The sequence below is a fragment of the Drosophila miranda genome, assembly GCF_003369915.1.
Source record: "Drosophila miranda strain MSH22 chromosome Y unlocalized genomic scaffold, D.miranda_PacBio2.1 Contig_Y1_pilon, whole genome shotgun sequence".
Classification (NCBI taxonomy): Eukaryota; Metazoa; Arthropoda; class Insecta; order Diptera; family Drosophilidae; genus Drosophila; species Drosophila miranda.
In genome coordinates this window covers 27,612,246-27,637,565 of record NW_022881603.1, presented here as the reverse complement: position 1 = coordinate 27,637,565, position 25,320 = coordinate 27,612,246, and the positions used below count along the sequence as shown (strand labels likewise).

The following is a 25,320-nucleotide window of genomic DNA, read 5'->3' as shown; positions in this document are numbered from 1 at the left end:
ATTTAGTGGTTCATGGAACTGAATCAGGCCGAATGTTGATCTGATTCATAAATTTTAGGATAGACGCGGAACCAGAAGCAGAAGGAAAAATGAGAACGATGAGTAGTAGAAAGTGAAGTAGAAAAAGAAAGAGAAGTAGTAGTAGATGTAGAAGTAGAATGAGATGCAGAAGTAGTTGAGAAGGGGAGTCGTAGTGCTGGCCATGTTGAAATTTTACAAGGTGGTCCACAAACTCTCTTTTCGGTTCTTATTTTACTCAGCAATACTTTCATATTTTATGAGAGAGAGAGAAGAACGATGTGTGCTGTTGTAATAAGCGTTAAAAAGCCCCGAAAAGAGAGCTCGTTGCGGGCCGCGCTTTCCACACTAAAATCCAGTGTCGAAGGTATCGAAAGTATCTCTTTTCGCGCTCTTTTCGGGTCTTGTTTTGAGCTCTCTCTCATTAAACATGGCCTCAAAGCGCTCTCCCTAGTGCTGAGCGTAACATAAGCCCCGAAAAGAGAGATTTGCGGGCCACCTTGCATAATTTCAGCTTTGCCAGTATCGATAGTATCGAAAGTATCGATGCACTATCGATACCCGCTGCCCAGCCGGTGTCCAGCGGGTGATTAGCAACACTGTGAATGTGAAGCTCTCTGAAAAAGTTTTTCTGGTGAAAATTGTTCGATTTCGGCAAAAAAAAAAAACATGGACGAGGCTAAGGGCGATAAAACTATTCGCTTTCTATCGGTAAGTGGGAAAAGGCGTATGCCCTCGAGCATGAATAGAATCTAACAACTGTGCCGCCCCCGAAGCTGAACATCAAAGACTGCCTCGGCTGCAGCGATGTGAGCGTGTCGTTCCCCCAATCGAACAGCGTGCACGTGCTGCTGTACAACCCGATGGGGCAGGAGCAGGCCCGCGACACCGTCAATGTGGCCGTGACGCCTGTGGCACAGGCCATACAGCTGCTGTGCACTCGGACCTTTCCGAACGCCGAGAGCTTGGAGCGGCTGCCGCTGCTGGAGGTGGGACGCGGCAGCGTTTCCCTGCGCTTTCAGGTGTTGCAGCCCGCACCCTCGGAGGAGGACAGCGACAGCGACTTGGACCTGGAGCCGTCCACATCGGCGCAGGCAAGAGTGCGTCTCGAGGAGCGGAAGAAACGCCACGAGGCGGCACGTAATCGCAAGAAAATCTTCGTAGTCGAAAAGGAGGTGATGGTCGAGCGGCGATTCGACGATCCCCAGAGTCTGGACTGGGTCACCTTTACGGTGAACGGTGGCGAGATCCTCAAATGGCAGCTGGACGAGTTCCACGCTCAGTTCTTCGAGGATCCCCAGTACTCGTCCATCCATCTGTGGGATCTGCAGCACAAGTGCGCCGGCAATTGGCTGCAGATCATCCGGGCGGACGGCAATGGCTACAAAAACTTTCAGTGGGTCTCGCATCGGCTAAAATCATTTGTTTTTAGGGGTTTGCTACATTTCGCGATTCATTACAGGACCCCGGGCAATCCTTTTGAGATCTTTGCCAAGCTCTTCGTTCGCAAGGAGCTGGATGAGGAGGATTTGGTGTGCAAATTGGCCGAATCCTGTATTACCGTCAACGAGGCCGTACTCCGCTCGGAGCGTCAGTTCGTGATGCAGGTGTTCAACCATGTGCGCGGCATATTCGAGTACATCACCATGAAGCAGTATACGGTGTGGTTCCTGGTGCCCGGCGCCCAGGGCCCTCAAAGTCTGACCGAAGAGGTATATGCGACCTCTCTGTTTTCCACATGTTTTTCATTGCGTTTTCCTCCGGCAGGATCTCGACTTCGATTTGCGTACTGTGCGCACTTCCATCCGTATTGCTGGCGACAACAGGAACATCTTCTGGAGCCAGTCCGATCACAATGTCCAGAACTTGCTGATGGTCTCCTTCCAGTTGGCCCTGAGCAGCATTGCCAAGCAATCGGTGCTGATTATCAGCCATTTGGATAAGGTTTGCACTGTGTGCCTTTGAGTCTACGTTTCTCTTGATCCCCCCCTCCACCCGTCCTGTATCTTATAGATAGCTGATTTCGTGACCTGCCAGTTTATCACGGCTTCCTACATGAACGACATCTATGCCCGTGGACCCACAGATTCGGTAAGATCCCCAGCAGTTGCCCATTCCCGACTTTGGTTTCCTTTAATGTAGATGCTGTTCCAGAAATGGGTTTGCATGCGCTACTTGCAACGCATCGTCGAAATGGCCCAGGCCAACTGCATCATTGTCCTCATCGAGTATCCCAGCTTCCTGAGCATTCTCTCCGACGAGCGGCATGTGATCAAGTGTGAGAAGCAGCCGGACAAAGAATCCTGGGACGTTAAAGTTGCGTCCGCCGAATCGTCCGAGTCCCGCTTGGAAATCCTTAAGAATGCCATAAATTTGGAGCTAGGCAGTGTCGCGCCCGCCACCCCTCAAGAATAAGGCATCTATCAAGCGCTGATCCAATTTTAGTTTTACAAATATTTCCTTTGCTCCTCCATTGTTCCATTGCTCGTTTTGTAATTACGCAGCCGCCGCCGCCGCTGCCGCTCACGGAACAACAACAGGAGCACCATTCTTCAGCTCCATTTCAATTAGGGTTTTGCCGGCTGTCAGTTTGAATGCCACACAGCCAGCAAGCCATCGCCATCACCATCACCATTCTCATCCTCATCCATATCCCTGCCACCGCAACAGCAGCAGCAACTGCAACTACAACTACAATGGCTGTCAGTCAAAGGCACGCGTCATTTGCTGGCGAAATGCATTTTACGTAAACCTAAAGCATTTTAAGCTTAACCCCAAAGCCCACCGCTATCGACCCAGTCTCCACGGCCTGGAGATGCATTTGGAAGGAGCGACTGTCTGTCTGGCTGACTTGACTGATTGGCGGTTGTTGGGGCAACTTTTCGACGCAAGAACATATCCGAATGTGCTACAGAAGATATTTTCATAAAATAGTTAACATTTCAGACGAAGCCGAAGGAAACAGAACACTTTTTTTTTTTTTGTAGAATTAAAGATATTCAAGATTTGGCATTCAATAAGTGCCTTGGTGGGGCCAAAACTTACATATATAACATATTCCATTCATTCAAAAATAATATCAGAGAATAACAAGAGATGGATCCCATTTATTTGGAAAAAATACACACATTTTTTTTTTATTGTATCAAGATGAATTGATAAAAAATGGAAAAAAAATACACTATTGAATTGATAACAAAATAAAGCGAGCGAAGGAAATAATCATTAAAAAATAAGAATCTGAAATCAAAAAAAATGTGCCAAGAATTTATTTCACAAGGAAAACAAAAAAAATAAAATTGGAAAAAGTTCTTTCTTTACAAATACATTTTTTTGTTTATATCAAAATAAAATTGATCCACAAAAATTATGGAAAAATATCAGAAAGAAAATTCACTGTTAAGTAACTGAAAAATAAAGCGAGTGAAACAAATAATCTTTAAAAATTCGAGTCTAAAACTAAATCAATGTGCCAAGAGTTTAATCCACAAAGAAAAACGAGGGGGAACGTTGTGAGTTGCTGCGGACACCGCAACTCTACAGTTATACCCGATACTTAGTCAGTATGTGTAGTGGCCAGTTGTGACTCTAAAACTCCAGAGAACAGCTTGGGAACATAACATTAACTCTGCTCTTTACAAAAACAAGATAAGAGATCAATTACAAGAGAGCAGTAGTTAAAGCTTCCATTGAAGAGCTTAATGTCTAATTTAGAGAAGCAGCGTGGATCTGTGGGAGTTATGTTTTAAAGCTTTACTAGAAATCATACGATTACTCCGTTAGTCGTGGAAGCTATGTGTAAGCTTTGCTTAGCATCGTACGATTACTCCGTTATCTAGGGAAGCAAGGTGTAAGCTTTGTCTGGAATCGTACGATTACCCCGTTGGTTGTGGAAGGTAAAGTTCCGATCGTAAGGGCTAATGCAAGTAATAGAACTTCTGGCTAGATCATTGCTATAGTGAAGCTGTGCGAATTCGGATGTGTCTTTTTATACAAATATATAGATCCAAGTGAATTTGAAAACGTTGTGCAATCAAACACGTGCCAAGTAAATTGAAGTTCTGGTGGACTACATTATTCCTTTTGGATTAAGAAAAAATAAAAGGTATTTGGACCTTACAATAGTTTTCTTGCGAATTCGGAGAAACTAATATGCCGCACTCGTCACCCTTCTCGCTTATGAATTAAGCGCGCGGCTAAGGCTTTTGCATGTAGTTCTTCGCAACGTGTGGAGTGGCTCTCAAACTGTGAAAATAAAACATTATTCTGCGGCGATCCACACTGCCGTTTAATAGTCGTCGTGTGAAAATGTACCAAAGTATTAGTCTTGAGTCTCGTCATGAGATTTTCCATTTATTAAAGATTAGGCTACGCACTAACTATTTTTGTATTGTCTAGATTTAAAAAGAAAAAAAAAACCAATAATGTATATAATTACCCATAATTAGAAATTAGCGCAAATGAAAACCACATTTTTTTTAAGATCCGCCGTTGAGTGGCAAATCGTCATCGTACGGGTATGGAAATGGAAAGAAAATCGGTGTTTCATCCGAATTAGAAGTGAAGACCTGTATATTCATAATTTTTCTCCCTTCCTCAGAATATGTTCCTACGTCGCCCCTTGAGCTCAACGGACACGCCGGATAATTCGTATAAAGTATGAGTGAGTTACGAAACTTCCTTAAACGGAATTCTCGAGTATTTTCGAAATATATATCTGTCTGATAAAACTTCTATTCCGGTATATAAAACAACCATATCCGTGCCATAATTTAAAGCGGATCGGCTACTAACTTTACTTTCACGTTTGCCTTCTAGTTATATAATTATCATATTTTTCTCTTCTTTCCAATTCAATTTCTTTTACGCCATATTCTCTACACATAAGTCCTATATACATATATACATATAACTAGGTATAACTGGATACTATTTCCTCCTTCTTTATTTAATTACTTTATGCTAAGTTTATACTTGTCTGGAAAACCATGAAGTCCAAACCCTTAAATTTTGAATTATTAAATAATAATTAGTAGATAATAATGGAACATTAAACCTTTCGTGTTTGTCCTGAGTAGAGCCTGAGGAAGTCCGATGATCAAATAGAGATGCGCTCGATTAGGGTTATGCTGTCGATTAAACGGCATACAAAGGTAGGGAGGGTAGAGAAGGGGTCAAAGTCATCTGAGTTCCCCAAGAGCGACGGAATGTAGCCTGACTATTTGTCGGTAGTCGGTTAAACAGTTAGTTAAAATTCACATTCTTTTCTTTTTGATTTCTTTTGTAGAGTTCCTTTTGAACATTAAATCAAGTGTACCTAAAACATCTTTGCGAATGTGTTCGTATAGCAGATAGGAGAGTAGGAAAGATCCCACGACATTCCGGCGAGCTAGTTAGAGCATAGCTAGAGGTACACGTTCCGAAATCCTGCTATACTATTGGTGTCTGACCGTCAAAAAAAGTATGTACAACCTCCATCCGTACATACAATCTCACACCTCTACGAATATGAATTTCTGGCACATTACATAGATTGGCGCCCAACGTGGGGCCAGAGTACGAGTTACTACTGGTTAAAACCCCCAAAAACTTTGCTCGTTGCAATTTTAAATTCCACATTAAAATTAATACTTCCCGTCCAACTACTGTAACGGAGGATATTGATGGAATTTTGGGTTTAAGATTCTGAGTTTCGGAATACCTAACCAAATAGAATCCGCCAGGTAGCAAGGGATGGAAACTGATTTTTTTTTTGTTACCAGAATTAATTTGCGAATATACGACAGCTATTCACAAAGGCGGATAGGTCGGCCAAATTATAATAGGATAACCCCAAAAGAGTTTATGAGGGAAGAGTATCGATGGCTTTCGGAAGTCTAATTTTCTAGATATAGATTTGGAAATTAGCCATTGCCAAGGTTACTGACCACATAAACATACCATAGACCAAATTAGATTTCATTGAGGTTATATTCCGGCGACAAGAGAAAGCGTATATCGGACGGAGTCAAGCTCGAAAAGGACAAATATTGGGTATTTAGGAAAATTTTGTAGAATTTATTGAAGCTTTGGTCCTATAATTAGGGATTTCCACATTTAGTGATCAGAACTCGTATTACTGGGTTACCTTAACATGTCACCAGTACAACGTACCCCAGGGGGCAAGGCGTCGGGTGACGTGGACGCCCAGATCTGTGGTATATGTCAAGAAGCCATAAGAAGAAGTCAACTAATATGTACTGCATCTTGTGGGCACAGGTATCATGATACTTGCATGAAAGAATTCGTGAAAAATAACAGAAATTGCCCCGTATGTAGGGCGGAGTTGAATCCGGAGGAACTTTCGTTTGATGAGAATACTCTAGCAGCCGAATTACCACCCGACATGGGTTCGGGTATAGTGCCGTTAGAAGGGGGATCCAACCCGGAGTCAAACGCTTCAGAGAGAGGACTTCCAAAAGTCAAGAGGGGCTAGGCCTAAACAGGGACGGGGAACTACATCGCGCAGAGGGATGCATACTAGGTTGCAGTCTCAACAATTTCGGGATAATTCTTTGGGCAGTATCAGCCATAGGTCGGGCGAAGGAGATATGTCGGAAAGAACCCTTGAGGTTATACAAGCCCTGATAAAAGGTGAGCAGAAAGAAATGATGGTGGAGCTAAGTTCATTCGTTAAGAATTTGATCGAAGAAAATCTACGCGGACAATTAAGTAGGATGACTATAGCTTCAGATAGCACGCCTGTGCAAGCGACAAGGCAAAATCACGAGCCTAATATAACAGGAAACTCGTTGTCTTCAGAAAATGAAAGGGAAAGGGGATTACCACATCCAAATGTCTCTAACAGGGCAATAGCTCCTGGGAAGGCCGCTAATATCTTAGCCAGTTGGCGACTAAAGTTTGACGGATCCAAAGACGCTATGCACGTCGACGAATTCCTGTACAGGGTTCGTTCACTTACATCCTCCACTTTAAATAACGATTACGAATTACTCTGTGACAATATGCATCTGCTTTTCTCGTCTAAAGCCAGCGATTGGTTTTGGAACTTCCATAGAAAGAACCCACAGTTTTCTTGGCAAACTTTTTCTGCCTCATTTAGACAACGATTCGATGATGCTAAAGATGATTTCGACTTGTGGGAGTTGATTAGAAAACGCCGTCAGAGAGAGGGTGAATCGTTTGACGATTACCAGACGGCCGTCGAAGAATTAGTGTCCAGGCTCTCACACGAGGTTAGCGAAAATAAGTTAGTAGACATTTTAAAACGTAACACAAAAACGGCCCTCAGATATGAACTCTTGCATCTCAAAATCAGCGATCGAACTGGCCTGAGAGAAGAAGTTCGCAAGCATGAAAACTTCTGTAAAGACAACCATAACCCTTTTCCACGAGGTAAATTCAGCAAACCGAATGTAGCAGAAATACTTACGGACAATGAAGATATGGAGGAAGAAGACGTTTCGCAGATTTATCGTAAGAAACTGGTATGCTGGAACTGCGACCAGGAAGGGCATCGTTTTGATGATTGTTTAGGAGAAAGGCGAATTTTCTGCTATGGGTGTGGTGCTAAGGATATTTATAAACCTCGATGCGTCAAATGTAACCCAGCGAAAAACTTGAAACGGGATGTACCGACCGGAGCCCAGTCAGTACATCCGACCAAGAACAGCAACTAAACGAAAGTAAACCAACTACCTTAAGAGGGCTTTCCGAAGGGGTAGTTGACGTAAAACCGGATATGATACTACACCAAATTTGCACAGGTATAGATGTAGCGACTCAAACGATGGAGAGCAAAGAGTTAGATTCAGAAAATGTGAATACGTGGTTTAAATTGATAGTTAAGCCCAAACGATCAACGGTCCGGAGACGAGCGTTCTGGAAAAAGGTCCAATCTGTTCGAAAACGTTTAGTCTCAGCAGTTATTCTGAGTTCAGATAACCGATTGTACACGGAGGTAATGATCGAAGGGCAAACTTATAAGGCTTTGCTGGATTCAGGAGCAACCATTAGTTGTTTGGGTGGGAGAGCAGCAACCTTTTTAGCACATCACCCACAGTCTCAGAAGTGTTTGGGAACCATACGCACTGCCAGCAACGAAGCTTGTACCGTAGTGTCCAAATTGGTGGTTCCGATTGAATTCCGTAAAATAGTTAAGGAAGTAGAGTTCTTTATCATACCAGATTTAAAGCAAGATGTTTATTTAGGAGTTGACTTTTGGAAAGATTTCGGTCTTCTATCCCAATTATTGACCCGAGAAGGAACTGTTAGCTGTTTGGAGAATAGAGACGACACGATTATGAAGGAAACCCCTAAAATGCATTCCCTAAATGAAGAACAAAGGAACCAATTAGAGGCGGTAATAAGAACCTTCCCGTCATATGAATGCGACGGACTAGGTCGTACACACCTAATACAACATTCTATGGTAATCAATGCCGAAGTACCCGTCAAACAACGACATTGGCTCATTTCCCCCGCGAAAGAGAAAGTGATGTTCGAAGAAGTAGAGAAGATGATTAAGCTGGGCGTGATAGAACCTTCAAATAGTCCATGGAGTAGCAATTGCGTCCTAGTAAAGAAAGGGAACAAGAATTGGTTATGCCTTGATTCTCGAGAGATCAACAAATATACCCGAAAAGATGCATACCCCCTTCCCCATATAGATGGGATACTCAGTCGATTGCCACCTGCCAAATACATAACGGGACTCGATATGAAGCATGCTTATTGGCAAATTCCCCTAGAGGAGTCTTCACGCCAATACACCGCGTTTACCATACCTAACCGACCGCTGTATCAATACAAAGTTATGCCTTTTGGTCTAACCAATGCCTCACAAACCCTCTGTCGTTTAATGGATAAGGTAATACCTGCTAACTTGCGTACGAGAGTGTTTGTTTACCTCGATGACTTACTAATTTTATCAGACGATTTCGAATCCCATTTAATGTTACTGAGAGAAGTTGCAGTACACTTACGAAAGGCTAATCTTACGATAAACATTGCCAAGTCGCACTTTTGCATGCGTGAGATTAAGTATCTGGGGTTCATCATTGGATACGGACAGGTAAAGACGGATCCGAGTAAAATTGAAGCTATTAAAGAATTCCCCGTTCCCAAGACGGTGAAACAATTGCGACGATTCCTTGGTCTTGCTGGGTGGTACCGTCGTTTCGTCGACAATTATGCAACGGTAAGTTGCGCCCTCACAGAACTATTAAAAAAACCGAAAGCGTATGCGTGGAACCCTTTGGCCAATCAGGCATTTGAAAAACTTAAACAGTGCTTGACGTCAGCTCCCATTTTGTCTACTCCTGATTTCTCAAAACCCTTTTTGCTGTTATGTGATGCTAGTACTGTAGGAATTGGTTGTGTGTTAGCTCAGAAAAACGAAGAAGGAGAAGAATTACCCGTAGCATTCATGTCCGAGAAGCTATCTAAAGCTCAGAAAAACTACTCAGTCACGGAATTAGAATGCTTAGCGGTGATAAAGGGAATTAAAAAGTTTCGTGCTTATGTAGAAGGTCAGGCATTCGAGGTGATAACCGATCATGCCTCATTACAATGGCTTATGCGTCAGAAGGAGTTGTCTGGTAGATTAGCTCGATGGGCCATAAAACTACAGGGATTCTCTTTTGAGATAACGCACCGGAAGGGCTCACTAAACGTGGTAGCGGATGCCCTATCGCGTAAAGAGGAAATTACTGTCTCTGAAATGGAAGAGCAGGGTCCGATAGTTGATCTATCTGCCGCAGAATTTAAATCACCAGAATATATGACCTTAATTGATAATATTCGCGCTAAGCAAGACAAATTACCAGACTTGAAGATTCTCAATGATTTTGTCTACAAAAGAACCGAACCTGATCAGGGAAATAATGGTGTAGATAATCTATCTTGGAAATTGTGGATTCCTAGGGAACTCACCCAGGGTGTAATCTCGCGGGCTCATGATCCGCCCAATGCCGCTCACAGTGGAGTAGGGAAAACCATCGAAAAGATTAAAAGATATTTGTTTTGGCCAAAAATGAACAAGCAAATACGTGAGTATGTAACTCATTGTGAAGTGTGTCGTCACACCAAACACCCGAACACCGTGTTGAAACCACCCATGGGAAAACCAATGGTGTCTGATCGTCCGTTTCAAAAGCTTTATATGGATTTGCTGGGTCCATATCCCCGATCCAAGAAAGGGCATATTGGCTTACTTATTATCGTAGATCACTTCACAAAATTTCATTTCCTATGCCCCCTTAGGGTGTTTACTTCCAATCGGGTGTGCGATTACCTCGAAAATTATTTGTTCTGTACATTTGGAGTCCCCGAGGTGATATTAACAGATAACGGATCTCAATTCGTTTCTGGAGCCTTTCAGGCTTTTCTAACCCGCTTTGGGATACAACATATTCGTACGGCGATATATTCACCACAGGCGAATGCCAGTGAGAGACTCAATAGATCGGTGTTAGCAGCTATAAGAGCTTACATAAGCCGGGATCATTCCACTTGGGATACCAAATTACCGGAAATCAGTGCTGCTCTCAGATCCAACATTCACCAAAGCACCGGGTACTCGCCCTATTTCCTAACCTTTGGACAAAATATGATTCTGAATGGCAAAGACTATGAGTTGCTTCGCCACTTAAGACTCTTATCGGAGGATAGCCGCATTAGTTATCCGGAAGCACTACAAATTATTCGCGAATCGGCAAAGAAAAAGGCGAAAGAGTCCCATGAACAAAATGCTAGGCGATATAATCTACGCTGTCGGAAAGTAGAGTTTAAGGTTGGAGAGCCAGTACTTGCCCGCAATTTCTGCCAAAGCAATGCTATTAAAAAGTTCAATGCAAAGTTAGCGCCGGTTTTTATTTCAGCCGTGGTATCTAGACGAGTTGGCTCATCCTATTATCAACTGAAGAACGAACAGGGTAAAAACTTAGGAATATTTCACCTCAAAGACATACAAGTGAAACACTAGGCAACTGTCCTTTTTCCGTTTAGGCTTCGCCAGTTAAAACTAGCGCTTCCTCAACTGTGGTGTAGTGGCCAGTTGTGACTCTAAAACTCCAGAGAACAGCTTGGGAACATAACATTAACTCTGCTCTTTACAAAAACAAGATAAGAGATCAATTACAAGAGAGCAGTAGTTAAAGCTTCCATTGAAGAGCTTAATGTCTAATTTAGAGAAGCAGCGTGGATCTGTGGGAGTTATGTTTTAAAGCTTTACTAGAAATCATACGATTACTCCGTTAGTCGTGGAAGCTATGTGTAAGCTTTGCTTAGCATCGTACGATTACTCCGTTATCTAGGGAAGCAAGGTGTAAGCTTTGTCTGGAATCGTACGATTACCCCGTTGGTTGTGGAAGGTAAAGTTCCGATCGTAAGGGCTAATGCAAGTAATAGAACTTCTGGCTAGATCATTGCTATAGTGAAGCTGTGCGAATTCGGATGTGTCTTTTTATACAAATATATAGATCCAAGTGAATTTGAAAACGTTGTGCAATCAAACACGTGCCAAGTAAATTGAAGTTCTGGTGGACTACATTATTCCTTTTGGATTAAGAAAAAATAAAAGGTATTTGGACCTTACAATAGTTTTCTTGCGAATTCGGAGAAACTAATATGCCGCACTCGTCACCCTTCTCGCTTATGAATTAAGCGCGCGGCTAAGGCTTTTGCATGTAGTTCTTCGCAACGTGTGGAGTGGCTCTCAAACTGTGAAAATAAAACATTATTCTGCGGCGATCCACACTGCCGTTTAATAGTCGTCGTGTGAAAATGTACCAAAGTATTAGTCTTGAGTCTCGTCATGAGATTTTCCATTTATTAAAGATTAGGCTACGCACTAACTATTTTTGTATTGTCTAGATTTAAAAAGAAAAAAAAAACCAATAATGTATATAATTACCCATAATTAGAAATTAGCGCAAATGAAAACCACATTTTTTTTAAGATCCGCCGTTGAGTGGCAAATCGTCATCGTACGGGTATGGAAATGGAAAGAAAATCGGTGTTTCATCCGAATTAGAAGTGAAGACCTGTATATTCATAATTTTTCTCCCTTCCTCAGAATATGTTCCTACGTCGCCCCTTGAGCTCAACGGACACGCCGGATAATTCGTATAAAGTATGAGTGAGTTACGAAACTTCCTTAAACGGAATTCTCGAGTATTTTCGAAATATATATCTGTCTGATAAAACTTCTATTCCGGTATATAAAACAACCATATCCGTGCCATAATTTAAAGCGGATCGGCTACTAACTTTACTTTCACGTTTGCCTTCTAGTTATATAATTATCATATTTTTCTCTTCTTTCCAATTCAATTTCTTTTACGCCATATTCTCTACACATAAGTCCTATATACATATATACATATAACTAGGTATAACTGGATACTATTTCCTCCTTCTTTATTTAATTACTTTATGCTAAGTTTATACTTGTCTGGAAAACCATGAAGTCCAAACCCTTAAATTTTGAATTATTAAATAATAATTAGTAGATAATAATGGAACATTAAACCTTTCGTGTTTGTCCTGAGTAGAGCCTGAGGAAGTCCGATGATCAAATAGAGATGCGCTCGATTAGGGTTATGCTGTCGATTAAACGGCATACAAAGGTAGGGAGGGTAGAGAAGGGGTCAAAGTCATCTGAGTTCCCCAAGAGCGACGGAATGTAGCCTGACTATTTGTCGGTAGTCGGTTAAACAGTTAGTTAAAATTCACATTCTTTTCTTTTTGATTTCTTTTGTAGAGTTCCTTTTGAACATTAAATCAAGTGTACCTAAAACATCTTTGCGAATGTGTTCGTATAGCAGATAGGAGAGTAGGAAAGATCCCACGACATTCCGGCGAGCTAGTTAGAGCATAGCTAGAGGTACACGTTCCGAAATCCTGCTATACTATTGGTGTCTGACCGTCAAAAAAAGTATGTACAACCTCCATCCGTACATACAATCTCACACCTCTACGAATATGAATTTCTGGCACATTACATATGGCTCTCCTGCGGCAGACGCCGCTAATATTAAACGACACGACAAAGAGTGCGTGCGAGAGAGACAGAAAATCAGTCTGAGCGTGACGTCGGGCGCTGCGTAGCCAATGCAAATTGATTTGTTCCTTTTGGGTATAAAAATAGTCCGATCTGATCCAGATTCAGCAGTCTGATAGATATGGTCATTATCTATGATTCTGCGTTTTTAGTTTTCTCGAATCTGCAATTTTGTGGATGCAACAGATTTTCGTCCTTTGTGGGGGCGCAAGGGGGTGGGGCGAAATTCTGAGATATACGTTTTATAGTGAGATCTAACAGAAGTGCGGATACCAAATTTGGTTACTCTAGCCTTAATAGTCTCTGAGATTTGTGGATGCCCCAGATTTTCGTCCTTTGCGGGGGCGGAAGGGGGTGTGGCGAAATTTGGACACAAAACGGTCAAGGTCCGATATCACAGGAAAGTGGATACCAAATTTGGTTGCTCTGGCTCTAATAGGTTCTGAGATCCTTGAACTCATATTTTGCAATTGGCAAAGCCGACCATGAAACCTGTGTGTTAGAGAGAGACAGAGCGAGAAAGAATGAAATTGTTTTCTTGATTCTGGCTATAATAATTATACGATCTGGTTGAGATTTTACACTCTAGAACATATAGTCATCCTCTACGATTCTGCGTTTTTGGTTTTATTGTATCTTTAAAAATGTGGATGCCACAGATTTTCGTCTTTTGTGGGGGCGGAAGTGGGCGGGGCGAAGTTTTGAAATATTTTTGTAGCAGTGACATATCACAGAGGTCTGGATCCAAAACATCGTTGCTCTAGCTCTTATAGTCAAGGGGACGGACAGACGGACGGACGGACAGACGGACAGACGGACAGACAGACATGGCTCAATCGACTCGGCTATTGATGCTGCTCAAGAATATATATACTTTATGGGGTCGGAAACGATTCCTTCTGGACGTTACACACATCCACTTTTACCACAAATCTAATATACCCCAATACTCATTTTGAGTATCGGGTATAATAATAATAACCACAAATAATATCAAAGAACAACAACAAGAAGAATGAATGAATGTGAGATTATGGGAAACAAGTCTCTCTATATTAATTTTTATTTTTTTTATTTAACCAATTAAAATTGATCCACAAAAATGATGGAAAAATATCTGAGAGAAAATTCACTTATAATTAATTGAAAAATAAAGCGAATGAAACAAATAATCATTTCAAAATTCGAAACTCAAGTCAAATCAATGTTCTAAGAATTTATTCCACAAAGAAAACACGAGAAAAATAAATACCAGAGAACAACAAGAAGAATGAAATAATGTGAGATTATGAGAAACAATTCTTTATACATAATTTTTTTTTTTGTATTTGATAAAAAATTGATTACTGAACACAAATCTATTTATAATTAATTGAATAAAGAATGAATGCGAGATTATTAGAAAAAATTCTTTTACAATTTTTTTTGTATATCTATATAAATTTGATTTTAAAAAAATGTATTCAAAAATAAAACGTATGATTAAATAACCATTAAATAATTCGGAACTGAATCAGGCCGAGTGTTGATCTTATTCATAAGTTTTAGGATAGCCGCGAACCAGAAGCAGAAGGAAAAATGAGAACGATGAGTAGTAGAAAGAGAAGTAGAAGAAGAAAGAGAAGTAGTAGTAGATGTAGAAGTAGAATGAGATGCAGAAGTAGTCGAGAAGGGGAGTCGTAGTGCTGGCCATGTTGAAATTTTACAAGGTGGTCCACAAACTCTCTTTTCGGTTCTTATTTTACTCAGCACTACTTTCATATTTTATGAGAGAGAGAGAAGAACGATGTGTGCTGTTGTAATAAGCGTTAAAAAGACCCGGGCCGCGCTTTCCACACTAAAATCCAGTGTCGAAGGTATCGAAAGTATCTCTTTTCGCGCTCTTTTCGGGTCTTGTTTTGAGCTCTCTCTCATTAAACATGGCCTCAAAGCGCTCTCCCTAGTGCTGAGCGTAACATAAGCCCCGAAAAGAGAGATTTGCGGGCCACCTTGCATAATTTCAGCTTTCCCACACTAAAAATCAGTATCGATAGTATCGAAAGTATCGATGCACTATCGATACACGCTGCCCAGCCGGTGTCCAGCGGGTGATTAGCAACACTGTGAATGTGAAGCTCTCTGAAAAAGTTTTTATGTTGAAAATTGTTCGATTTCGGCAAAAAAAAAAAAACATGGACGAGGCTAAGGGAGATACAAATATGCGCTTTCTATCGGTAAGTGGGAAAAGGCGTATGCCCTCGAGCATAAATAGAATCTAACAACTGTGCCGCCCCCGAAGCTGAACATCAAAGACTGCCTCGGCTGCAGCGATGTGAGCGTGTCGTTCCCCCAATCGAACAGCGTGCACGTGCTGCTGTACAAGCCGATGGGGCAGGAGCAGGCCCGCGACACCGTCAATGTGGCCGTGACGCCTGTGGCACAGGCCATACAGCTGCTGTGCACTCGGACCATTCCGGACGCCGAGAGCTTGGAGCGGCTGCCGCTGCTGGAGGTGGGACGCGGCAGCGTTTCCCTGCGCTTTCAGGCGTTGCAGCCCGCATCCTCGGAGGAGGACAGCGACAGCGACTTGGACCTGGAGCCGTCCACATCGGCGCAGGCAAGAGTGCGTCTCGAGGAGCGGAAGAAACGCCACGAGGCGGCACGTAATCGCAAGAAAATCTTCGTAGTCGAAAAGGAGGTGATGGTCGAGCGGCGATTCGACGATCCCCAGAGTCTGGACTGGGTCACCTTTACGGTGAACGGTGGCGAGATCCTCAAATGGCAGCTGGACGAGTTCCACGCTCAGTTCTTCGAGGATCCCCAGTACTCGTCCATCCATCTGTGGGATCTGCAGCACAAGTGCGCCGGCAATTGGCTGCAGATCATCCGGGCGGACGGCAATGGCTACATTGCTGGCTACGCCTGGTGCCCGGCGCCCAGGGCCCTCAAAGTCTGACCGAAGAGGTATATGCGACCTCTCTGTTTTCCACATGTTTTTCATTGCGTTTTCCTCCGGCAGGATCTCGACTTCGATTTGCGTACTGTGCGCACTTCCATCCGTATTGCTGGCGACAACAGGAACATCTTCTGGAGCCAGTCCGATCACAATGTCCAGAACTTGCTGATGGTCTCCTTTCAGTTGGCCCTGAGCAGCATTGCCAAGCAATCGGTGCTGATTATCAGCCATTTGGATAAGGTTTGCACTGTGTGCCTTTGAGTCTACGTTTCTCTTGATCCCCCCCTCCACCCGTCCTGTATCTTATAGATAGCTGATTTCGTGACCTGGCAGTTTATCATGGCTTCCTACATGAACGACATCTATGCCCGTGGACCCACAGATTCGGTAAGATCCCCAGCAGTTGCCCATTCCCGACTTTGGTTTCCTTTAATGTAGATGCTGTTCCAGAAATGGGTTTGCATGCGCTACTTGCAACGCATCGTCGAAATGGCCCAGGCCAACTGCATCATTGTCCTCATCGAGTATCCCAGTTTCCTGAGCATTCTCTCCGACGAGCGGCATGTGATCAAGTGTGAGAAGCAGCCGGACAAAGAATCCTGGGACGTTAAAGTTGCGTCCGCCGAATCGTCCGAGTCCGGCTTGGAAATCCTTAAGAATGCCATAAATTTGGATCTAGGCAGTGTCGCGCCTGCCACCCCTCAAGAATAAGGCATCTTTCAAGCGCTCATCCAATTTTAGTTTTACAAATATTTCCTTTGCTCCTCCATTGTTCCATTGCTCGTTTTGTAATTACGCAGCCGCCGCCGCCGCTGCCGCTCACGGAACAACAACAGGAGCACCATTCTTCAGCTCCATTTCAATTATGGTCTTGCCGGCTGTCAGTTTGAATGCCACACAGCCAGCAAGCCATCGCCATCACCATCACCATTCTCATCCTCATCCATATCCCTGCCACCGCAACAGCAGCAGCACCTGCAACTACAACTACAATGGCTGTCAGTCAAAGGCACGCGTCATTTGCTGGCGAAATGCATTTTACGTAAACCTAAAAGCATTTTAAGCTAAACCCCAACGCCCACCGCTATCGACCCAGTTAGAAGACAGGCACCACGGCCTGGAGATGCATTTGGAAGGAGCGACTGTCTGTCTGGCTGACTTGACTGATTGGCGGTTGTTGGGGCAACTTTTCGACGCAAGAACATATCCGAATGTGCTACAGAAGATATTTTCATAAAATAGTTAACATTTCAGACGAAGCCGAAGGAAACAGAACACTTTTTTTTTGTAGAATTAAAGATATTCAAGATTTGGCATTCAATAAGTGCCTTGGTGGGGCCAAAACTTACATATATAACATATTCCATTCATTCAAAAATAATATCAGAGAACAACAAGAGATGGATCCCATTTATTTGGAAAAAATACACACATTTTTTTTTTATTGTATCAAGATGAATTGATAAAAAATGGAAAAAAAATACACTATTGAATTGATAACAAAATAAAGCGAGCGAAGGAAATAATCATTAAAAAATAAGAATCTGAAATCAAAAAAAAATGTGCCAAGAATTTATTTCACAAGGAAAACAAAAAAAATAAAATTGGAAAAAATTCTTTCTTTACAAATACATTTTTTTGTTTATATCCAAATAAAATTGATCCACAAAAATTATGGAAAAATATCAGAAAGAAAATGCACTGTTAAGTAACTGAAAAATAAAGCGAGTGAAACAAATAATCTTTAAAAATTCGAGTCTAAAATTAAATCAATGTGCCAAGAGTTTAATCCACAAAGAAAAATAATAATAACCACAAATAATATCAAAGAACAACAACAAGAAGAATGAATGAATGTGAGATTATGGGAAACAAGTCTCTCTATATTAATTTTTATTTTTTTTATTTAATCAATTAAAATTGATCCACAAAAATTATGGAAAAATATCTGAGAGAAAATTCACTTATAATTAATTGAAAAATAAAGCGAATGAAACAAATAATCATTTCAAAATTCGAAACTCAAGTCAAATCAATGTTCTAAGAATTTATTCCACAAAGAAAACACGAGAAAAATAAATACCAGAGAACAACAAGAAGAATGAAATAATGTGAGATTATGAGAAACAATTCTTTATACATAATTTTTTTTTTGTATTTGATAAAAAATTGATCTACTTATAATTAATTGAATAAAGAATGAATGCGAGATTATTAGAAAAAATTCTTTTAAAATTTTTTTTGTATATCAATATAAATTTGATTAAAAAAAAATGTATGCAAAAATAAAGCGTATGATTAAATAACCATTAAATAATTCGGAACTGAATCAGGCCGAATGTTGATCTGATTCATAAATTTTAGGATAGACGCGGAACCAGAAGCAGAAGGAAAAATGAGAACGATGAGTAGTAGAAAGAGAAGTAGAAGAAGAAAGAGAAGTAGTAGTAGATGTAGAAGTAGAATGAGATGCAGAAGTAGTCGAGAAGGGGAGTCGTAGTGCTGGCCATGTTGAAATTTTACAAGGTGGTCCACAAACTCTCTTTTCGGTTCTTATTTTACTCAGCACTACTTTCATATTTTATGAGAGAGAGAGAAGAACGATGTGTGCTGTTGTAATAAGCGTTAAAAAGCCCCGAAAAGAGAGCTCGTTGCGGGCCGCGCTTTCCACACTAAAATCCAGTGTCGAAGGTATCGAAAGTATCCCTTTTCGCGCTCTTTTCGGGTCTTGTTTTGAGCTCTCTCTCATTAAACATGGCCTCAAAGCGCTCTCCCTAGTGCTGAGCGTAACATAAGCCCCGAAAAACATATCGCCGGCCGAACGTGGTACCCCTGGTGCTGGTGCGTTTCTTCGTGCTACGCTTCCGGCCCGGACCGATAATGGCTGCGGAAAAGAGACTATTACAAACTCCCCGTAACCGCTTCGGTAATGTTTCCTCGATGGGCGGCTGACGAACACCGTCGTGATCCAGGTATGGGCACGCGTGCAAGAACGTCGTCCGTCCCTATGTTTAGGCGTTCGCCGCAGACAGGAAGTGGCCCAGAGCTACTACTTGGGTCACGATTGCCGAAGATACCTTTTCTTTATTTCCCCCTTTTTCGCTCTACCACGCATAGTTATTGGCAACCTTTCGGAGGGAAAGGGTTGCATGGTTTCCCCCTAAATCTCTCTATCAAAGATCGTTTTTTTTTTGCTTTCCCCGTTATTATTGTTTTTTTTGTTAATATTTGTCTGAACTAGATTTATAGGAACGTGCTTAAAGCTAGTTAATATATAGGATAACTTTACAATGCCGGTAGACCGAAGCCCGGATTATAGGATTCAGCCAAAAGAGAGCGAAACCGTTTGCTGTGTATGCACGCAAGAAGTCGAATACCCAGGCCAACTATTAGCTACCAGCTGTAACCATTATTTCCATCACACCTGCTTTAGTGCACGTTCAGGAAATAAGAAAGTCTGTCCAGTGTGCAGAACTGCGCTGAGCAAATCGACCCTTAATTTGGCAGAAGAACTAGAAGCAGCTCAAGCCTCAGGCCACCAACCAGGGGCAGTTTCAGTGACCAGATCCCGTTCGAAAACACTTAAATCACAGCAAAACCAATTATCCGCTGCCAATATGCAGAGTGGGGTCCGAAGTGTGAGCCAACCCGAAGGGCCTAGTGTGTCCGGTCCAATGGCCGCTCCAGATCGTCCTAGAGGCCAACCGCCAAATTCTGCGGCAGCAGTGGTGTCAGCTTCAGCAGCTCGAACGGGTCTGCCAGCCACGGATGGTAGCTTGCAACAGACCATTGCGGACGCAGTGACAGCCGCACTAGCACAGCACACTCAAATGCTAGCTAACGCGATTGAAGCGGGGTTTCAAAGATTGTCGCTCCAGAATGCAGCTCCAGTTCCAACGGAAAGGGTACACCCAGCCCATAGGCAGTCCTCTCCCGTTAGGTCAAAACAATCCTTTGAGCAACTCTTTAGGTTATCCGCCAGGGAAAACGCAGCATTACCAAACTCAGCGTCCGAGCGACCGACTAACTTGTCAGCCCCACCCGAGTCGCAGCAATCACATCAGTTGCGCGCGGATCGGATTAGTCAGATAATCGAGAACTGGAAGTTGAGATTCTCAGGGCGCTCCTCTATGTCAATAGATGATTTTTTGTATCGCGTCGAAGCTCTGACCAGCCAGACATTAGATAGCAATTTTGAATTGTTCTCTCGATACGCGAGCAACCTGTTCGAAGGAAGCGCGGGTGAATGGTACTGGAGGTATCATAAAAGCGTACCAAGAGTGCGCTGGATTGATCTCTGTATTGCTCTGAGATCGAAGTTTTCGGACGGCAGAACAGATTTAGAAATCAGAACCGCGATCACCCAGAGGAAGCAGAAAGTCAACGAACCGTTTGACAGTTTTTATGAGGCCATAGTGGCGCTTGCAGACAAGCTCGTGCAGCCGATGACCGAGCAGTCCTTGTTAGAGGTGTTGCGAGCAAATCTGCTCAATGAGAGAGCAGATGAGATTTTATATGTGCCCATACCGAACATTGTGCAGTTGCGACAAGTGGTCCGCAAGCGTGAAAGGTTCATCGAAAATACTGCTAAGCCAATCCCGGGTACTCGACGATTTGTTCCTCGCAATCAGGTGAACGAAATGTCCATCCAGACAGAAGGTCTGGCAGAAGCCGATTCGGAAGAAGCTGACGCTTTTGATATCGACGCGATGACGCTTTCTTGCTGGAATTGCAATAAACAAGGCCACCGATATCAAGAGTGCGAAGCAGAGCGTAAAGTATTCTGTTATGGATGTGGTAAGCGGGACACATATAAACCATCGTGCCGAAAATGTAGCTCGTCAAAAAACGAGTTGGCTCGTGCACCGATATCGAGTGCACGCAAATTAGTGTCGAAGGCGACGAATACGGAGTAACCGGGGCTACGTCAAGCTCACTCCCCTACCTCCTGACATGATAACGACCACTATGATACCAGTACAGGACGACGATCAGGAAACGACCCCTGCGCCTAGCAAAACTCGAGACCGTAAGCGTAGGAAGCTGTTCCGCACGCAGAGTAAAAATGAGCGCAGAGCATTATTAGCCTCTGTTATTAGTAATATCACTGACCTACGACCCTACGCCAATGTCACTCTGTTTGGCAAGACAATAAGTGGATTAATGGACACAGGCGCCTCAATCAGCTGCCTTGGGGGTAAATTTGCAGGACTGTTCCCGTCGTTTGCCGAAAAAGGATTAGGAAAGACAAACCGGCTTACACATGACATAGTAATTTCAGAGACTCGGCCCATAAAACAACGCCACTACGCAGTGTCGCCTGCAGTCGAAAAATGTATATACGAAGAGTTGGACCGAATGTTAGGCCTTGGGGTGATTGAAGAATCAGATAGCCCGTGGTCTTCCCCGGTAGTAATTGTGCGTAAGCCAGGTAAGGTTCGCCTTTGCCTTGATAGCCGGAAAGTTAACGGAGTAACAGTCAAAAATGCTTACCCTAAGCCCCTCATTGATGGCATTTTAAGTAGACTTCCAAAAGCGCAGTTCATTTCAAGCATCGATCTTAAAGATGCTTACTGGCAGATTCCGCTTACTCCAAGGGCTCGGGAGAAGACGGCTTTTGCTGTGCCTGGGAGGCCGCTATATCAATTCACGGTGATGCCGTTTGGTTTATGCAATGCCCCACAGACCATGTCCAAACTGATGGATTAAGTTATCCCACCATCTTTGCGAAATGAGATTTTCATTTATCTCGACGACTTATTGGTGATTTCGGAGTCCTTCGAGAAGCACATGTCCGTGTTGAAAGCGCTGGCCGACCGACTGTCTCAAGGACTGACGATAAACGTAGAGAAGAGCAAATTTTGCCTGAAGGAAGTGAAATACCTGGGCCACGTGATAGGGTATGGGATGATACAAACGGATCCCGAAAAAGTTGCTGCTATTCGGGAGTTTCCAGTGCCTCGATCAGTGAAGCAAGTGCGACGATTTTTGGGAACCACTGGATGGTACCATAAATTTATTAAAAACTATGCCGGAATTGCTGCCCCAATATCAGATACACTAAAGCAACGTCGATCGTTTGTATGGACCAACGAAGCGCAAAGGGCGTTTGAAAGTTTAAAAGACCAAATGTGCGAGGCACCAGTCCTACATAGCCCCGACTTTACCATTCCATTTGCCATTCATTGCGATGCCAGCCACACCGGAGTTGGCGGCGTGTTAATGCAAACGGATAGCGATGGTAATGACATCCCAATCGCATTCATGTCTCGCAAGCTGAATCAGTGTCAGCGAAACTATTCAGTCACGGAGAAAGAGTGTTTGGCAGCCATAATGTGTGTGAAGAAGTTTCGAGCTTATGTGGAAGGACACGAGTTCTCCATCCATACCGCCATGCATCATTGAAGTGGCTAATGTCACAATCGGACCTAAGTTCTAGGTTGGCAAGATGGGCTCTCAAATTGCAGGGGTTCAACTTCAAAATTTTCCACCGCAAAGGTAGCCAAAATGTTGTCCCAGATGTCGCGGGTGCACACCGAAGATCTATCGGCATTCAGCTGCGATGGATTGGTAGACCTGCAGTCTGATTGCTTCAAGTCGGCAGAATATTTGGAACTGATTCGAAAAATTAAAGGCAACCAGACACAGATGCCAGACATTAAGGTGATCGATAATCTCATATATCGGCGAGCAGAACACGCGGCTGCTGATCAGATCGCTGACGACCTGTGTTGGAAGCTGTGGGTTCCAACGGAGCTGGTGTCCGATGTACTAAAACAGAGTCACGAACAGTCGCTAGCAGCTCATAGCGGCATTAATAAAACGTTGGAGAGAGTTCGACGTTATTATTATTGGCCAAGTTTAGTAACCGATGTAAGAGCGTTCATAAACAGCTGTTCGGTCTGCAAGTGCACCAAGTACCCGAATCGTTCGTTACGACCCCCATTAGCTCCAGTGAAGGAAACTCAACGAGTGTTTCAGAAGTTGTTTGTGGATTTCCTGGGTCCGTATCCACGAAGCAAATCCGGAAATATCGGTATCTTCGTTGTTTTGGACCATCTTTCAAAATATCCGTTTTTAAAACCCGTAAAGAAATTTACAGCGGAGGCGATAACTCGATTCATGGAAGAGGACCTATTCCATTGATTCGGGGTACCCGAAGTGGTTGTGTCCGACAATGGAGTATAATTTAAGTCCCATCACTTCAATTCGCTGTTGAAAAAGTACAATGTGCAGCATTTTTATACGGCTGTGTACGCACCTCAAGCCAACGCATCGGAACGCGTTAACAGATCCGTTATTGCCGCCATTAGGTTAGGTTAGGTTAACCCGGACGGCCCTCAGCGGGGCCACGCATAGGCCAATATGGCCCTTAGTTATCCGGATGGGGGTGTGTATGAACCGTCGCGGGTGTGTTAATGTGGTTTTAAAAAGTCCCCGAGAATCGAGGTGTTTTTAGCATAGGCCAGCAGTTCCTGTGTCGTCCTTTTGGAGGCATCTTCCAGTGATGCCAACACTGGGGCGCCCAGGTATCTCCTCCTTGCCCTTGAGAGAGCCGGACAGTTGCAGATGAGATGTTCCAGGGTTTCGATAGCCCCAGGTTCCTCACATTTCCTACAACTGTCTCTGTTGGTGATGCCTAGCTTTGCTGCATGTGCAGCAGCCAGACAGTGACCTGTTAGTATCCCCACTAGCAATCTACAGTCCTTTCGTGGTAGGTGCAGTAGGTAGTGGCTAAGTTTCTCGTTGCACATTATCTTCGAGGCTCTGCAGGTGGTGGTACTCCTCCACCTGCTATCAGTCTGTGCTCTAGCCTGCTTCTCTAGATCGCCTTGCAGCGTTCTGAGGGAGACAGGCAGTACGTCCGCCGCTTCGTTTCCTTCGATGCCCTGGTGGCTGGGAACCCAATAGATCCGCACTGTCTTTGTCGTGCTTAGGATATCTAATGCCTCCTTGCTCGCCAAGACACTTCTGGAACTGACCGCGGACGACTGCATGGATCTTATCGCCGCTTGGCTGTCGACGAATAGGTTGACCGCATCGTGTGCTCGTTCTGTTAGGAGAGCGACCTCCGCTGCCTTCCTGATGGCAAAAACTCCTGCCTGAAATATGCTGCATTGGTCCGGTAGCTTATACGACAGCCTTATCTCAGGGTCTGTACAGTATAGGCCCGCTCCTACTCCTCCTTCCATCTTGGAGCCGTCTGTGTATATGTTGAGGTGCTCAGTTTGGTCCCTTCCAATTTTCCAGTCTTCAGGTCCCAAAGATGTGGTTGTTTTGACGTCAAGGCAAGTTTGGGGGGTCATGTAATCAGTTGATCTGGTCATGTCCCTGCCAATTGAACTGTGCCCGTATCCTTGTATGGATAGGTTTCCTGATGCTATAAGGCGTTGTGCTGCCTTTCCCGCAATCAGGCGAGCGTGAATGTCCAGGGGGTCGATTCCGAGTATAGTTTCGAGTGCTTTTGTTGTGGTTGACATCAGCGCCCCTGTAATACAGAGCAGAGCCTGTCGCTGAGTCTTTTCCATAAGCTTATGGTATGTCTTCTTTTCAATAGCCTGCCACCACACTAAGGCTCCATACAGCAGAGTTGGTCGCACCACCGAGATGTAGATCCAGTGCATTAGAGCAGGTGACAGGCCCCATGTGCTGCTGAGCATCTTTTTGGATGCATAAAGCGCAATGGTAGCCTTCTTCACCCTTTCCACTACATTGGGCCTCCATGCCACCTTGCTGTCCAGTACTGTGCCTAGGTATTTCACCTGTGATTTTGGAGTCAGCCTAGTTTGGTCAATTTTCGGGGGGGTCCATATCGGTACCTTGTACCTCTTGGTAAAGAGGATGAGGTCCGTCTTGTCCGCGTTGATACTGAGTCCTACCTCTTCCGCCCACTCACGTATCTCCCTGAGTGTACGTTCCATTATGGAGCTGAGGGTCGATGGACATACACCCGTAATAAGTATGCTTATGTCATCTGCATAGGCTGTTATTTTTGGGGCCTTCCTTTCAAATCTCTTAATGAGGTCGTCGACCACCAAATTCCACAGTAGTGGCGATAGGACTCCACCTTGAGGTGTGCCTCTGTGTGCCCCCTTTACCATGGAAGCGGTGCCGCACTCCGATTGCACCCGTCTAAAACTTAGGAGGTTTTTGATCCAGACGTTGATTGCAGGGTGTATGTTATTCGCTTCTAGGCGACTTGTTATTGCGGTTGTTGCCACGTTGTTGAATGCTCCTGAGATGTCCACAAATGCTCCCAAAGCATACTTTTTGTTGTGAAGGGCGCTCTCGATGGTGGCTACTA

At 43.6% G+C, this 25,320-nt stretch overlaps 2 protein-coding genes across 3 annotated transcripts; both read left to right on the top strand.

The window, feature by feature from the left end:
- The first annotated feature begins 619 nt into the window (after nt 1-619).
- Nucleotides 620-3,303, top strand: LOC117191796 (protein ORD-like). Its single transcript, XM_033396556.1, has 6 exons — nt 620-729; nt 795-1,414; nt 1,481-1,730; nt 1,786-1,962; nt 2,032-2,109; nt 2,173-3,303. Exons 1-6 carry the CDS (start codon nt 688-690, stop codon nt 2,431-2,433), a joined length of 1,428 nt encoding a protein of 475 aa, XP_033252447.1. The 5' UTR covers nt 620-687; the 3' UTR covers nt 2,434-3,303.
- An 11,890-nt stretch (nt 3,304-15,193) lies between these two features.
- LOC117191804 (protein ORD-like) lies at nt 15,194-17,488 on the top strand. Of its 2 annotated transcripts, XM_033396566.1 has the most exons (4): nt 15,736-16,024; nt 16,080-16,256; nt 16,326-16,403; nt 16,467-17,488. In XM_033396566.1, the coding sequence occupies exons 1-4, from the start codon at nt 15,839-15,841 to the stop codon at nt 16,725-16,727; spliced, it is 702 nt and encodes a 233-aa protein (XP_033252457.1). In that variant the 5' UTR covers nt 15,736-15,838; the 3' UTR covers nt 16,728-17,488. The 2 variants fall into 2 exon arrangements, with proteins under 2 accessions (XP_033252456.1, XP_033252457.1); XM_033396565.1 differs by lacking the exons at nt 16,326-16,403; nt 16,467-17,488 and adding an exon at nt 15,194-15,294 and having other exon boundaries at nt 15,360-16,024; nt 16,080-16,172.
- Nucleotides 17,489-25,320: the final 7,832 nt, after the last annotated feature.

Excerpts from the sequence above, each read along its gene's own strand:
- LOC117191796 (XM_033396556.1), top strand. The coding sequence starts at position 688 with ATGGACGAGGCTAAGGGCGATAAAACTATTCGCTTTCTATCG. Across the intron at positions 1,963-2,031 it reads TTATCAGCCATTTGGATAAG|ATAGCTGATTTCGTGACCTG; the intron begins GTTTGCACTGTG and ends TGTATCTTATAG. Across the intron at positions 2,110-2,172 it reads CCCGTGGACCCACAGATTCG|AAATGGGTTTGCATGCGCTA; the intron begins GTAAGATCCCCA and ends ATGCTGTTCCAG.
- LOC117191804 (XM_033396565.1), top strand. The coding sequence starts at position 15,214 with ATGTTGAAAATTGTTCGATTTCGGCAAAAAAAAAAAAACATGGACGAG. Across the intron at positions 15,295-15,359 it reads CAAATATGCGCTTTCTATCG|CTGAACATCAAAGACTGCCT; the intron begins GTAAGTGGGAAA and ends CCGCCCCCGAAG.